Source organism: Odocoileus virginianus, chromosome 2, assembly GCF_023699985.2.
Source record: "Odocoileus virginianus isolate 20LAN1187 ecotype Illinois chromosome 2, Ovbor_1.2, whole genome shotgun sequence".
Lineage (NCBI taxonomy): Eukaryota > Metazoa > Chordata > Mammalia > Artiodactyla > Cervidae > Odocoileus > Odocoileus virginianus.
Window position 1 is genome coordinate 95,962,747 of NC_069675.1, and position 15,351 is coordinate 95,978,097.

Genomic DNA, 15,351 nt, shown 5'->3' on the forward strand with positions numbered 1-15,351 from the left:
CTGACCCAGGGATCGAAGCAACATCTTTTATGTATTCTGTTTTGGCAGGCGGGTTCGTTATCACTAGTGCCGCCTGGGAAGCCCTTATAGGGGACTAACCCAGCAAGGGGTAATGGTGGCCCTGAGCCGTCTGAGGGAGCAAGACTCAGCAGTGATGTCGAGCAGGAAGGGCACTCCAGGCTGCAGGAACAGCTTGTGCAAAGACCCGGAGGCCCGAGATGGCTTCCCTGCCCAGGCTCAGCCCAGGGGGCGCCCGGTGCAGAGAGGGCTGTGGCCCGCCCCTTCACAGCCCTATGGGGACTCTGATCCCTCCCCGTCAGAGGACTGCGCAGGAGCCGGGGTGGCCCTTCCCAGGCCTCCTCCCTCCCTCCCCTGGTTTTGGAAGCGGGGCCCGGGAATAGGAGCCGGAGGGCCGCAGGCAGCAGTCTTGTAGACGGCGCCATCTGTGTGGCTCGTCCAGGAGCAGATGGGAGGGCCCCGTGCAGTCCCCGAGGGCACGGCACCTGCACTTGCACACGTGTGTCTGCACGTGGACACATGGTGGGTGTGCAGGACGTGATATGCCTCCCACCTCGGCTCCCTGGGGCCGGGGGTCCTGGAGTCAGGGAGGGGAAGGAGCGGCCAGGTCTCGGAGCCTGTTCGGGACAGAGTTTCAACTCTGGCTCCTGCGAGGGCGTCTGGCTCGGGAACAGATGGGTGTCCCCACGGCGATCCTGTTGTGCAGACCCCAGCCCGACGTGCCGGTCCAGGGAAGCACAAGTCACCATTGTGCTGGGGAAACCTGAAGCCCTGGAGGAATAATCGCCAGGATATGCAACACTAGACCATATGCTTTACGAGTCTAAAGTAAGCCTGCCTCTAATCAAGTACCACCGCCGCTGCTCCAGGAGCTGCAGCCCACTGGCCCTTGGGTGGGCATTACCACCTGTGCCTCAGTTTCCCCATCCATGTTTTATTCGATGCTCAGTCGTGTCCGACTCTTTGCGACCCCATGGACTGCAGCACGCCAGGCTTCCCTGTCCTTCCCTCTCTCCCCGAGTTTGCTCAAACTCACGCCCACTGAGTCGGTGATGCCATCCAACCATCTCGTCCTCTGAGACGGGGATAATAGTGGGGCGCTGCCATGTAAGGATTCATGGAGTTGGGTATGGAGCTCAGCCCCGTGACCTTACAGTGAGCTGTCAGGGTGGGATTGGTGCCTTCTGGCTGTGTGTCCCTGGACAAGTGGCTCCACCTCTCTGAGCCTGAATCGCCTCATCTGTAAAACGGGGTTAGAAACCCGCCGCTGCTGCCAGCTGGCTCTCCTGCGGGCAAGCCAGCACATAGTAGGCCCTCACTGGAGGGACTGGATGGAGGCTGATGGGGGCGGTGGGTCTGGCCCAGCCCGTGGGCCCCAGGCAGCGATCAGAGAGGAGCAGCCTCAGCTCCTGGCTCCGAGGAGAGGGGCTGAAACCAGTATTTCCGCGTCGCCTGACAAGACTCTGGAAAATAACATGTTATTCCCGCCGCTGCCTGGCTGCGCCCGTGCAGTTTTCACAGTAGGCGAGAGGTCCCTCTGTTATTTCCACAGCGCTTAAGCCTCCCTCCAGGCCGCCAAGTTGATGGGGGGCAGGCGGGTGGCTGGAAGCCATTGTCTCCGGGACTGGCGGGCTGGGCCCTCTCCTCCTCCGCGCGAGGATGTAGACCATCCGCACACGGGGGATGGGGGCGGTGGGGCCTGGGCTCTGTGCCCTCGGACGAGCCCCTCCTTCCTCTGGACTGGTTTGTGCAGAGAAGCGAAGGGCCTCAGTGGTCGTCTGCATCCGCCTGTCCCCCAGCCAGCCACTACGTAGACCCCAGAGGCTCCCAGAGGAGACGGAGCTCCCAGTTCAGTGGACACAATGCTATGAAACCACTGGAAGTGAGCTCGATCTTGGGGCCGGAGAGGCCAGGCAGGAAGTGGCTGAGATGTGGGCAACCCCGGGGAGGCTGCCTGAGATCTCAGCGGAGCCAGGCCTCCAGCCCCGCAGGTGTATGCGTCCCCCCTGAAGAGTGGACATCCATGATGACCCCTGTGTGTGCCCTGTCACGTTCCCTGACACACACCCACTCATGCCTGTGCACGCTGTGGCCTGCAGCCCCCACCTGCCATGGATGCACCCTCACACCAGTGCACGCAGAGGTCCTGATTGTCACAACTCCGCACGCACCGTCACGTGGGCATCTTGTGCACACACATCCTGCATACTCATGTGCCCGCACAGCTTGGCTCTGCACTCAGGGAGACCCGGGTTCAAGTCCAGGGCAGAAAGCCTGCTCCAAGAAAGCCCAGTGTTCATCTTTCAGAGGGGTTTGTAGCACCCAGATCAGGAGGAGAGAGCCCGTGGGGAGACACCCCACAGTGCTCCGTGGGGAGCACCCAGGGGGTGCCATCGAAGATCGCCCAGCACTGCCTCTCCCCTGAACCCCCTCAACCGGTCCTTATTCATTGGCTCCTGAAACCCCCCATTGTATGTTTCAGGGGAATGACCAGATCCGGTTTGAGCTCACCTGCTACTCGCTGGCCCCCCAGATCAAGGTAGGATGTTGCTCCTCCCCTGAAAGGGTGGGTACTGGGGGCTGAGGCCCCCAAGGCGAGGAGCAGGGCATGGGACTCCCTGGGAGGTTCCCCAGACAGGGGCCTCGTGGTGGGTAGAGCCCTTCTTCCCATGGAGAGCTCCCTTCACTTACCCCAGCCGCAAGGGACAGCATTCTGTCCCTGACCATTTGTCCTTCCCGGAGAGGCTGCCCAGGCGCCTAGGTGGTTCAGGCACTGGACGGAAAGACAAGGCTGCCCTTCCAGCAGCATCCTTGCGGGTCCAGGTCTGCCTTCCCATGTGCAGACTAGGACCGTTCTGGGCTGATTTCAGGGCTGCTCACAGCCCTCCGCCCCTGGTGGGGGCCCCTCAGCTCAGGCCCCCACCTCCCCAGCTGCCTGAACCCTGACCCCAGGTTCTTGGATTCCTTCATGGGATGGGGAGGCTTCCAGGCATCTAGTGAACAAAGCCCACAACAGAACTACACTGAGCACTGCAAACGCAAGCCCCGGGGTGATTATTTCAGTTTTTCTAGTGGCCCCATCAAAAAACCAAGATAAAAAAACAACAGGCGACATCATTTTAATGATAGAACCCTATATATCCAAAATGGTATCATTCAATATGTTATCGATGTTGAAATATTTTACATTCTTTTGGTATGAAGTCTTTAAGACCCGCTGTGTGCTTTCCACTTACAACCGGGACCAGTCACAGTTCGGGCCTCCGTGGCCACGTGTGGCCCCTGGCTGCCATTTTGGACAGCGTGGGTGGGGGTGGCCCTGAGCTTCTTTGCAGCCACTTCGGGCAAAATCTACAAAAGATGTGCCCTTCCCAAGTCCGCAAGGGGCCCTAACGGCTTTCATTTTTTTTCTTTTAAGTGGAACCTCTTTCTCTGTCCCTTTAGCCAACCAGCAAGCAGCTGCTTAGGGGGTGAGAGCAGCCCAGAGGTGAGCAGTAATAAGCTCTAGTGGTCTGCTTTGACCCCAAACACCAGGAGGCAGAGAAGCCCCCAAACACAGTAGCTGCCTGTTGATGCTGCAGGCGTGTGGGCCTGGGCCTTGGCCTGACCCCCACTCTCTGTTCCCACAGCAACTTGGGGGGCCAGGGCGTCTGGTTTCTGGGTCTTTGTCTGCAGAAGCCAAGCCCAGGGGTGGGATGGGGCCCCAAGCTGGTCTCTGGGAACCAGGATGAGGCCAGAGGGTGCTCCACCCAGATTCTGTTCATTTCAGGACTGGGGTGGGGGGCGGTGCAGCCGCCCCAGTCCCACTGGCACCCCCAGCCTAGAAATCAAACTAGCTTCTCCATCTAGATGACACCTCCCCACCCCCAGTTGGGCAGAGGCCTGGCTGGCTCCAAGGCTGAGCGGGGGTTCTTCGTGGGGGACCTGTCCCTGACCCCCCCCCCACCCCACCCCCAGGCTGGTAGGATGAGTTCCATACCTCCAGTCAAGCTCCATTTCCCCTCCTTTCCCCGACCCAGAGCAGCCCTAGGGGTGGGGGGTAGGAGGGTGGCAAGGAGGGGTGGGTTGGGGGGCATGCTTGAGCTCCCGCAGGGCCAGGCTGGCTGACTTTTAGTCACCAGGGGTGGGGGGCCCCGGACCTCTGGACGGGGGTGCCATCGAGAAACTTGAGGCCTATCTGGTCCAAACCCTCATGTCTCAATTGGGGAGACTTAGCTCCAGAAGGGCAGGGAACCCACCTGGGGGCATGCGGCCATTCTGCCATGGAACTCAAGATTTCTCCAAAACCACCCTCTGGGGTGGCAGGCCGTGTCCCCTGCCCACCGCCCTCCCCGTGGGCTACACAGACCCCCCACCCAGGCCACCGGTGGACCCTCAGGCCCCTTATCAGAGAGGCCGGCTCTGCAGCTTCAGGGCCTGGAGGAGCCGGCAGCCCTGACTCCTTGTCTCGTGTCCAGGTCATCGCTCCCTGGAGGATGCCCGAGTTCTATAACCGCTTCCAGGGCCGCAACGATCTGATGGAGTACGCGAAGGTAAGCCCGGACTCCGCCGTCACCCGGCCCTCGTCCACTGCCCACCCAGGCACATCCCTCCAGAGGCTCGAAGCCGGGGCTGGTGTCCGCGCCTGGGGACCGAGCGTCAGCCCTGGTGCCTTCCCCCAGCACCTGTTCCCTGGGCCGGCCCCACAGAACTAACTGTGGTCCCCGCCAGGACTGCGCATCTCTTAGGTCACCCCTGCACCCCCTCCCCCCCACCGCAGTCCACCCAGCGGGAGGACGCCCGGCCCCCTCGTTTCCCATTCAGATTGCCATCTCTGTGGTGTGTGTCACTCAGAGCACAGACAGGGCTGTGGGTGAGGCTGTTCTCTGCCCCTAGTTACCTGACTAATTGTCCCCGGCGCTTTCGCAGGAACAGGTAGGTGCTCCGAGGGTCAGAGGCAGACAAAGACTTCTGCGGCACCAGCCCTTTTTGAAGTACAAGTTGCAATAAAACAGATTAGAAGTTTTGCATCAAGATCCTTAGCCACTCCCCAGGGTACCTTTCTTTTTAGCGACTCGATGGCAGCGCTTGACAAACAGCCTCAATCAATCAGACAGGGGAAAGCAACCTGGTGCACGCACCAGAAAATTGCTTGGGTTTTTAAATAGCAGTCGCCGGGGCTGGCTGTGAGCTCTCGCCGCAGCCAAGGTGCCGCGTGGCGGGGGACGCGGCGGGGACCCGGCCCTGCCCCTACCGCCAGCATCCCATTAAGACCTGGAGAGCTCGGAGGAAAGATCTCCTCGACCATCTGTTGTTTTATTATTAAAAGGGGAGTTTACAAGAGCAAGCCCATATGTTGCCAAACAAATTTTCAAATAACAGAGCTATTAAGGGGACGGGGTTAGAGGCTTTCTTCCCCTCCTTGGTCTCCTTGAGGATACAGAATCTGAAGCATGTTTTATCTTGAAGAATAATGAATCCAGAGTCCTGGCCCATCCCCGTTCTCACGCCAGCAGTCATGGTTGGAGAAAGGGCTGACCCATAACGCTGTCCTTCATTTCTGTGACGCTCCCAAGCAGAAGCGGCTCCTGGGTTTTGCCAGAATTTCTGGAGTCATTGTTTGTCCCAAGGCTCTTGGCTCAGCTTCTGTCTCAAATAACCTTTTAAACAGGAAAATTTGCCCCAGCGAGAGAGTCTGGGTCGCCACCACTGAGCCTCCCTCAGAGGAGCTCAGAAAAATCAGAATCGAGCTCTGAAAAATGTGACCACGTTCTAGAATGATGGCAATGTCTCTGCACCCGGGAGTGACTGCAGTAACTGAGCAGCAGCCAGACTCTGTCCAAAACTCAGAGCCACGCAGCTGCTTCAGCTGAGACAGAAATCAATGGGGCTTTGAAAAACCCCTGCTTAAGTCCCTTAAGCGACCCGTTAAGTCGCCCAGGCCACAAGGTGCTGTAGGGAGATTCATGACAAACATGCATTTGTATCAGTTTCCACCTCCCCCCTAAATCCATCATCCTAGGGGAAAACCACTCAGAATCACCCCATCCTTATCACTGTCACCATAATGCTTTTAAAGCCAACGTGCAAGGTCGGGGTCCGGAAAGCAGGGCAGTCTTCTGTGCATGCGGAAGACGGTTTTGTTTTCTGTTGTCAGTTGCATCCAGTTTCCGGGGTGTGGGTGTGTGTGTTGGCGGGGAGCTCGGGACAGAGAAGGGAGGGGAAACAGGCCTCTTTGGATGAAGGCCTGTGTTTGGCATTTGTGCATATCTCCTGATGAGGAAGGGCCGCCCGTCCTGTTCTTCCCTCCTTGCTCCAGCGGAGCCCCAGTGGAAGAGAGAAAAGGCAAGAGTGTTTCCAAACCACCCCCCAAAAGAAAGGCTCCAAGGAACCTGCCCACTGGCTTTCTCGGCCCCCAGCCCAGGGGAGTCTCCTCAGTGGGGATTTCAGCCCAGTTGGCACAAGCGGGGTCCTGGTCCCCACACCTGGCCTTCTCTGCCTGGAGACAGAACAGGGCTAGCACGTGGATTTGACTCTTGGCCCCTCTGTGGGGGGCAAGGAGCCCCCTGACATTGATCAGCCTTGAAGTGAAGTGTTCTGTTTGCCCATGTGGTCTCCACTGAAGAGGATGCAGATTTTAGAGTGGATGTGGGCTGTTGCTTTAAAAACGGAGTGTGTAGGTAAAGCTGGGGGAAAAAAGACCTGCTTTATTTTGAAATTTTAAGGCGGTGATGAAGGAAACAGAAGCTACCTGGAGGAAGCCTCTAGAATCTTAGTTGTGGGTATGAGCTGAGCCAAGGCAGAGAGCTGTCCGGAAAGATGGGGTACTGCTGGTGGAGACTGCTGGGACCCACCTGGGCGAAGTGCTGAAAAGGGGGGCCTGGGAGACAGAGCGGAAGTCTTGCTGATTTATAGGGGATGGGCCAGGCTGCTTAGCTGTCTTCTGTACCCAGTAAACCCGGGAGAACTGAGCAGGATGGTATACTGTGCTAGATCCAACCAGGTGTCAGCCTGGGTGTCAAGGGACAGCTCAGGGAGCAAATATGTCCTCATATAAAAGACCTTCAACATGTCACCCACAGCCTTTCAGGCCCAGGGTTTCCATGGGGTCTCCCCCTAAACAAAGAATTGGATCATTTGGGAAGCAAAGGGTAATCAGATGGGGGATTACTCCTCTTCAGGGCTGCAGGATGATGTATGTGGTGACCATAGGCAGCAGGGGAGACGTGGGCCCAGAAAGTGCCCGGCCACAACCTGGGAACAAGTGACCTGAACCAGAGGCTCTCGTGGGCGCCTCTTGCTTCCTTGGGTGAGCGTTAAGCACCCCCGAGGGTGCACATGCCTTGGTTGAGATCCACAGTGAAAGGTGGGCCCGTTCCATCTCCCAGCTCGTAGGGTGGGGGTCCACAGATGGTGCTGGGAGACCTCAGCACCTGAAGTGTGGACTCAATCTTCTGGAAGAAACCTCCAAGGTTAGCATCCACTCCACAGCATTTCAGACACTGGGTCTTAGAGTCTCTGCCTGGATGTGTTCAGAAATGGGGCCATAACTCCCCAGGCCACCCTGGGGTAGGGAGAAGGAGACTGGGGGTGGGGGGGGCGGGTTCAGGGTCTTGTTGGCCTGGGAGCCAGAGTTTGGGGGTGTCTTTGACTTTGAAAGGAAACCGAGGCAAGCAGGCCTGATGCTTGTGGCCTTCAAGCTGTCTCATGTCAACACCTGTCTTACCTGTGCTGTCTTAACCTCTTACCTGCAGCAACACGGAATCCCCGTCCCAGTCACCCCCAAGAACCCTTGGAGCATGGATGAGAACCTGATGCATATCAGGTAAGGCGTCACCTGCCTGGCCTCAGTCCCTCACGGACGGAGCCCGGCGGCCTCAGGGAGGGCAGACCACTTCTTGCTGGTGTGTCCCTCTGCTCCTCCCACACTGACTCGCCCCCCTGTCTTCCTTCTCCCCTGCAGCTACGAGGCTGGAATCCTGGAGAACCCCAAGGTAATCCTCCGTCCCCCCGAACCGGCTGTCTTTAGGTGGTGGCTGTTCCCTTGCCAATGCGGTCTGGCGTGTTTGTAGCCTAATTTGAAATTTCACGGGGGGCCGGGCATGGGGCTGGGGCTGAGCCCTGCCTGTGTTCCCCGACCCTCCCCACCGGGCCCCCTGTCGCCTGCCCACTCCGCACTGCGTTTTTCAGATCCTCCCCCCTCCCCAGCGCTCTTTTTTTTCTTAATTGCTGCCAGGATGAATAGGGGAAGGAAATATTTCAGGGAACGGAGAGGGCGATTGTGAGACAATAAAGAAGCAATTAGGCAGATGAGACACTTGTGGGAGGGCCCAGTCTGTGCCCACCAGCTCTCCGGCCGCCTTGGCTGCTGCCACAGGGGGAGGTGGCACAGATCAGAGCCTCAGGACCCATTTGTCTGGGCCTGGGCTCCACACCCACCAGCCCGCCCGCCTTGGTCCCAGGTCCCCAGCCTCCCCGGCTCACGCTGAATCTCAGGGCCATGTTTGAAGTTTAGGTTTTTCTCTCTTTTGAGGGGGGAGGAGGGGTTCCTTTGTGTCTCCCCCTGCCCACCATGGGAGATGGGGGAGGCAGGATGAAATCTATCCTAAGAAGAAAGAAAAAAAATTCTCTTTGTCCCCCCAGGGACCGTCTCCATTCCCTGGCTGATTTGGGGGTGGGGTGGGCTGCTTGTCTGATGTTAGGGGGAAAGTGTGCTGGGAGGGCGGGCAGGGGCCCTTGTGCAGCTGGGCCAGGGCGGGGGGGTCCGGGGGGCACAGGATCTAGGAAGGCTAGCTGGAAAGGATGGTTTGGGCAAGGGTGGAGTGAGCCTGGTCCTGGGGAGAGCTCCCCATGGGGACTGGGCCCTCTGGGTCGGTGTTGGCAATAATCTAACCTACACCAGGGGCTGTTTCTGGGGCCAAGCCTGGGGTCTGCGTTCTCGGCTCTGAGCCTCCTTGTGTCCTGGGGGAGGAAACTGAGGCCCAGAGGAGTGACCCCCCCCCCCCCAGCAGCCTCGGGTTCCCTGGTGGCCCACACGCCTCCCCTCCCCACCCGCTCGGCAGAGCCCACACCCTCGTCCCCTGGGGCTGATGGCCCCACAGGCCGCTGCCTGCTGGTCGCAGGCTTTTCCAGTTCATGCTTGGCTGACCCCACGGCACTCAGGCCAGCCACCCCTAATTAGCCAGTCAGTCAGCGCCCAGGGGGCTGGGGGAGGCTGAGCGGAGCCCAGCGGCTCCTCTAGCGGCCTGTGATGACGCTCTCACCTCGCTGCCCTGCCGGGGTGCAGGTCCCCGCCCCTCTCAGGCCTCCTTTCTAATGAGGGCAATGCATGGACAAGGAGGTGCTAGCCAGTGTGTTTTTCAGGATTCTACCCCCTAGTCAAGTGGGAAGGTGAGTGCGTGGTTCCCAGAGACCTGGGCCTGAATCCTGGCTTTGCTTCTATGGCTGTGCAACCTTGGGCAAGCTACCCAACCTCTCTGAGCCTCTGGCTTCTTATGCAAACAGCTGGACATCGCCAACACCTGCCTCCTGGGGTGTGAAAGCCCTTGTCCTGTCCTGGCACAGGGCCCAAGGCCTCAGCCGTGGGACCAGGGGTCCCACCTTCCCTCCTCTGGCCAGCTAAGATTTTTTGGGGGAGGGAGGAGATGAGGTTCTCTCAGGAGTGGATGCTCTGCTCTGCCCTCCCCGGGGGGGTGGGAGGGGCAGGCCGAGGGACCCAGGGGCTGGCCACTCCGGCTCCGCTTTCCCAGGCCACCCTGCTGCAGGTGGGGGCCAGGCAGCCCCTTGCCACCAGTAGGTCCCAGGGGCCCAGGTGAGTGCTGCTCCCCACAGTGGGGGAACCCTGCACCCTGGACAGCCCTGGCCCCCTCTGGAGGAGCTGGGGAGACCCAGCTCAGGGAACCGCTGGCCCCCTCCCTCCCCAACCCCCGCTCCAAAAAAAGCCTGAGACCTGCCGAGGGGAGGGTTTGAAGGCAGATGGTGGAGCCATTTTCTGCCTCCATGAGGGCTGATTGAAGGGCAATGAGGCAGCTAATGCGAAGAAAGATAGAAATTTACTTGCTTTAACTTCATACGGCCCACAGTGAAAGAGTTCATTCAGTCTTCGGCCCGCCATATCTGATGGATGAATAAACCATTTGCCGCATCGATCATGCCTCTACATCATGGTTTACTTCATGGGCCATTTGCTTCCAATTTCTCCTTCTCAGCCCTGTTTCATGCTTTCTTTCGCCCTCTCCCCATCCCCCCTCCCTCCCCACCAACTCTCCTTTTTTTTTTTTCTTCACTCTCTTCCCTCCCCCAACACCCCCCCCCCCAACCCAAGATGACATTGGAAGTGAGCCCTCCCGCTGGGATGGATAAATAGGTGGTATTGATACTCAGCAACAAACTATTTGTCATTTGAACTGGGCTTTTAGGAAGGCAGAGTAAAAAGAAGGCAGGCGTGAGCCACCACCTCGGAATGCAAAGCAAATGTCACTTTATTTCTATTTAGTTATTTTATTTAATCGGTGCTGTCAGGGTGTCCTGCTTCCCACTGCAGAGAGAGCAGGGATGCCGGACCCACCTGGTCTTCCCACCTCCTCTCTCCTCCCAAAAGCACTGTCATCCCGTTCCATTCTCTCTGTGTTCATGGCTCCGGTTAAGTGCCGCAGGAGAAAGTGACAAGCCCCAGGTCAGAGTCTGAAGGCCCAGTGAGGGTGGAGGTGGGAAGCAGGCGAGTTTGGATGGAGTGGCAGGCGTCTCAACCCTGGCAGGCAACTCGGAGTTCAACCCGGGCTGGACAGTCAGTGAGGAGCCCCAGGGAGATAGGGGAGGAGGTGGGGAGTCCTGTTGGTCACCCTAAGGCCCCAAGCCCTGGCTCACTTCGCCTTTTGGCCGAGGATAGCCCTGGTCCCAGGGAAGGTGGTGGTTGGTTAGGCCTGGGGAGCCGGGCATGTCTCTGACCATATCCCTTGTGCTGTTTCTCAGCAAAGCAGCTGGCAAACGGTGTGGAGGGGTGGGAAAAAGCAATGGACAGGGGTCTAGAGTCCTCGTTCTGACTCCCACACCCGTGGGGCGGGGCAGTGTAATGTGGACAAATGGCTTCTTTGGCCTTGGTTTTTCTACCTGGTCCATGGAGCCATCAGGCTGGAGGTCCTCGAGGAGGCCTCCCGCCCCTCCTTGGGTCTGTCTTGGAGGTCCATTCTGGGTCCCTCTTCCTGCCCCCTAAGGGGAAACAGGGGAAGAGATGGCAGCTGGCCTCGAAGGCGCTTTGAAGGCGCAAGGGCTTTATTCCCAGTCCCATCTGAGCCCAGGAGTAAAACTAGAAGGATTACTGTTCCTGTTTGCCCAGGACTGGGCGGGGGTGGGGAGGGTCTCTGAGCCTGGAACCAGGATGGTTGGTCATCCTGACATAGAGTCAACAAGCAAGGTGACCGCAGGGAGCGACCTCAGGGGTTCTGGCGGCCCCCCTTCTCCTGAGCAGCTCTTCTCTGAGGCAGGTGTCACCAGGAGGCTGTTCCAGCCATCCTGTCACCTGTGGGGCCCAGTCCCCCACAAGAAATATAGAAACTGTCTATGTATTTAAATCATAAGGCAGTCAAAAGAAAGTGTTAGTCACTCAGTTGTGTCTGGTAGCCTGCCAGGCTCCTCCCTCTGTGGGGTTCTCCAGGCAAGATTACTAGAATGGGTAGCCATTCCCTCCTCCAGAGGATCTTCCCAGTTGAGGGATCAAACCCGGGTCTCCCGCACTGCAGGCAGATTCTTTATTGTCTGAGCCCAAGACAGGGAAGCCCAAGACAGTCAAAAGGAGGTATCATTCCCCCTCCCCACCCATTTTACAGATGAGAAAACTGAGGCTCAAAGTGGTGAAGCAACTTGTCCCAGGCTCCACAGCCTGACATCTCGACTCCCAGCTTTGGGGTGTTTTCCACCACTCTGAAATCTATCACATCCCTGTTCAAGGCCTCGTGGTTTTCCTGCCCTGGGCCATGTGACCTCTGTCACCCCCACACAGCCTACGTCACAGCATCGACAGTCCCCGTCCGCCTCTAGTTCTTCTTCCATAGGTGGGGGAAAGTACTTGACCTCACTAACCAGGGCTGCAGAAAATGCAAAGGAAACTGCAGATGCGCAGTGACATGGAAATGCTTGCAGGGTTTTGACAGCCAGGGATTGAAGGGACTGCACTTCCCAGGACGTCAGCAGGTGGACAACAGCTGGGCCCTGGGATGCCCACGGGACAGACTTGAGCAGTCAGGCCCAAGAGCCTCTCGGCCTCATCGTGGCAAGGGTCCAAGCCGCAGCCTGCAGGGGTGGGGGGTGGAGGGAAGGGACCTGGGGAGTTCCAGGCAGCCAGCCGCCCCTCCACCACTGCATCGAGCCGAGAAAAAGGCCCAATTTCCAACACGCCCAAGAAAAAATATACATAAAGGTTGATGTGTTTTCAAATGGGTTTTTGCTTCGCTCTTCTCTTTTCTCCCTGTGTGTATTAACCTCAGGGACCCCAGGGACAGCTCTCCTCGCCAGAGCACCTGCTGGGGTCAGGCGCAATCATTAGCTTTGCGGTCAGTGCAGAATAAACCCCAATTCCCGGTGCCGGAGAGAGAGAGAGAGCGCGGGTGTGCCCACGCCCGCTCCCAGGAAGCCCACCTCGCGCCTCACTCCCCCAAAGTCACGCTTTTCCTGCCTGACTGGCTCCTCCTGCTATTCCACCTCCAGCTGTGGGGGCGTCAAAGAAAAAGATGAGATCAAGTTGAGGGGAAAAATTGTCTGATTTCTCGAGCCCTTTGTTTCCCAGGCCCCTGGCAAGTGGGGCTGGCTCCAGGTAGGGGGGCTGGGAGGCCGGCCCGCTGGCTGGACTGGCCAGCAGACCACAAGTGCCAGCAGGACCCTGGCTCTGGAGAGGGCTGCAGGAGACTGACCTGGCACAGCTCGGCTCGGACACACCATCCTCCAACCTCTTTCTGTCTTGTCAGAACCAAGCGCCTCCAGGCCTCTACACAAAGACCCAGGACCCGGCCAAAGCCCCCAACAGCCCGGACACCCTTGAGATCGAGTTCAAGAAAGGTAGGTGCCCACCAGGACTCCAAAGGGTGGACTTTTAGGGCCCTGGCTCCCTGCCCCTCCTTGCCTGGGAGCCCCCTGGGCATGAGCTCTCTGCATTCCTCCTGTGTTTCCTGGAAGCCAGGGTTCAGATGGGGGTCTTTCAAATGTTCCCAGATACCCCCTCCCCGGATGGCATGATCCGTGGAAGCCTCCAGATTTTGGAGGAAAGCACCCCAGCGGCAGTCCCTGGTTGGTGGACACCAGGTCTGGAGAGAGCATTCTGGGGAAGTCATTCCACTATCCTGGGCCTCAGTTTCCTCATCTGTAAACTGTGGATAAAAGAGCATCCACTACCTCGTGTTTTCACGGAACAGAGTGAGATCTGGATGGGGTGTATCTGGTGCAGGAGTGGTCAGCAAGGGGGTGCTCACGCAGTAGGAGAGCCAACCTCGGGGGTCCCCTGACCCCACAGCTGCTCCTAAGTTAGCTGCCTGGTGCATCTCCCTAACTCCTCACCCTGGGCTCAAAGCTGCTGCCACACTTGCTTGGGTTCTGATTTCCTCTTCTCTGCAATCAACATGAAGCATTTGCTGGTCTGGCCCGAGTGCCCAGCCTTGAACCTGGCATCAGGCCCCTTACCCCCACCTTGCCTTGGAAGACAGAGGGGAAGGCAAGACATGCTGGGTAATGGAAGGAGCAGGACCCGCTTCAGGGCGAGGGCTGAGGATGTCCAAGGAAAGAACTTTTCCAGGAGGCTGCAGAGATCGGGGAGACTTCCGGGAGGAGGTGGCGCTGGGCCGGGGCTGGAGGAGCCGAGAAGGGGGCGTGAAGGCGTCCCAACCCCAGGCAGGGAGGCTGGTCCTTCCAGCTACAGGCAGGGAGGGAGACGAAGGAGAGGGCCTCGGAGACAGATCCCAGCTCCCCGCTGCTAGTGTGACCTTAGGTCTCGGGCTCGTTCCAATCGCCTATAAAATGGGCCACAGAAATGATGCTCCTAGGTGCTGAGCATGGTGGTACTCTAATCATTGGCCTCCTCCTGGTCTTTCTCAAGAGGCTGGCTGCACCAGTGGGCGTTTTCATGGCTCTGATCCCACCTCTGCCATCAGTTCAGACACTTGAGTGTCATGCCCCCTGGGTGGACCAAAAGGCCCTTAAAGTCTAAGCCCGTTAAGGACAGCTGGAGCACTGAGTCCATCTTATGCCCAGCCTCTGTGACCCAGGCCGCACCCCCCCGCAGATCCCCTGGAGCAGGGGAGAGTGGTGAGGCTGGGAGGTGAGCGGGAGGCCGCAGAGGGTCCTGCATGCTGGACATCAGCTCTGGCCCCCTTTTCCTCCAGGAACAGATAGACCAGCCCCAAGCACTGAGCCTGAGAAGAAACGTGATCCATTTTAATGATTTGGGGACTGTCTAGAAAAAAAAAAGTAGACGGAGGAACCCTCCCCAACGACTCCCCATTCACTCTCTAGTTAATTTATTTGAAGTTTTAATCTAATTATTAACTATTTTAAAGGCTAAGAGGCTTTCTCTGGCGGCGGCAGCAACAATGTCTGCTCGTCTCTGGGGGCAGGCCTCATCCAAGGCCCCGCAAGGACGACAATAGGACCCGGAGGGAGAGAAAGAGAGAGGGGAGAGGCGGGGGGTGGGGGGGCAGTGGGCAGAGGGGCTTAAGGTTCATTATTGGGCAGACTTACATTTAATAGCAATTTACAACCAAGTTATAAAACCCCTGGAAATGGGGGTTAAGAATGGCCAGGCTGACAGCCCCTGAGCGAAGCCCCTCCAAGCGGCGCCCGGCTAATAAAGACTCGAAAGCCGCTATTGAGGCCTGATTGGCATCCGATCGCTGGCTCCATGGTAATGAGCTGGGCAGATGGGTGGGAGATTAGCCGCCAACTTTGAACAGCTTTTCTTTGTCACTGTTACAGCTCTCTTGTTAGGCCGCTAATACATTTATTGCTCATTTCACACCGCTCGAGAAAGTGCCCCTTGCTATTCAAAGTCAACCCCGAACCCACCCACTGCCCCCCTCTCCCGCCACCCCCCTTGACTTCCCTCCCGAGCGGTCACCTTCCTCCTGCTGCCCCAGACCCGACTTCTTGGAATTCATGGGTGCCTCCAACACCTCGCCGGCTGGAACAGGCATCTTCTCGCCCCGATCTGGGGTGCAGGGTTGGGGCATGGGGGTCCGCCTGACAGACGTGGCAGGGGGCTGTATATGTGTGTGTGTGTGTGTGTGTGAGTTCAGCCGCACCTCGGCCAGGCGGGCCCCCCGGTAACTGGTGGGACAGAAGGTCCTCCCTCGTAAGACAATGGCGGAGCGTGAA

General features: G+C 58.3%; 1 protein-coding gene across 1 annotated transcript in view; it reads left to right on the forward strand.

Annotated features, from left to right (window-relative positions):
- ASS1 (argininosuccinate synthase 1) overlaps positions 1 to 15,351 on the forward strand; it is a 52,388-nt gene that overhangs the window by 16,113 nt on the left and 20,924 nt on the right. The window contains exons 5-9 of the mRNA XM_020875577.2: positions 2,501 to 2,557; positions 4,476 to 4,550; positions 7,752 to 7,822; positions 7,961 to 7,991; positions 12,957 to 13,047. Of these exons, the coding sequence (XP_020731236.1) occupies positions 2,501 to 2,557; positions 4,476 to 4,550; positions 7,752 to 7,822; positions 7,961 to 7,991; positions 12,957 to 13,047 (325 nt within the window). The remainder of the gene's footprint in view (positions 1 to 2,500; positions 2,558 to 4,475; positions 4,551 to 7,751; positions 7,823 to 7,960; positions 7,992 to 12,956; positions 13,048 to 15,351) is intronic.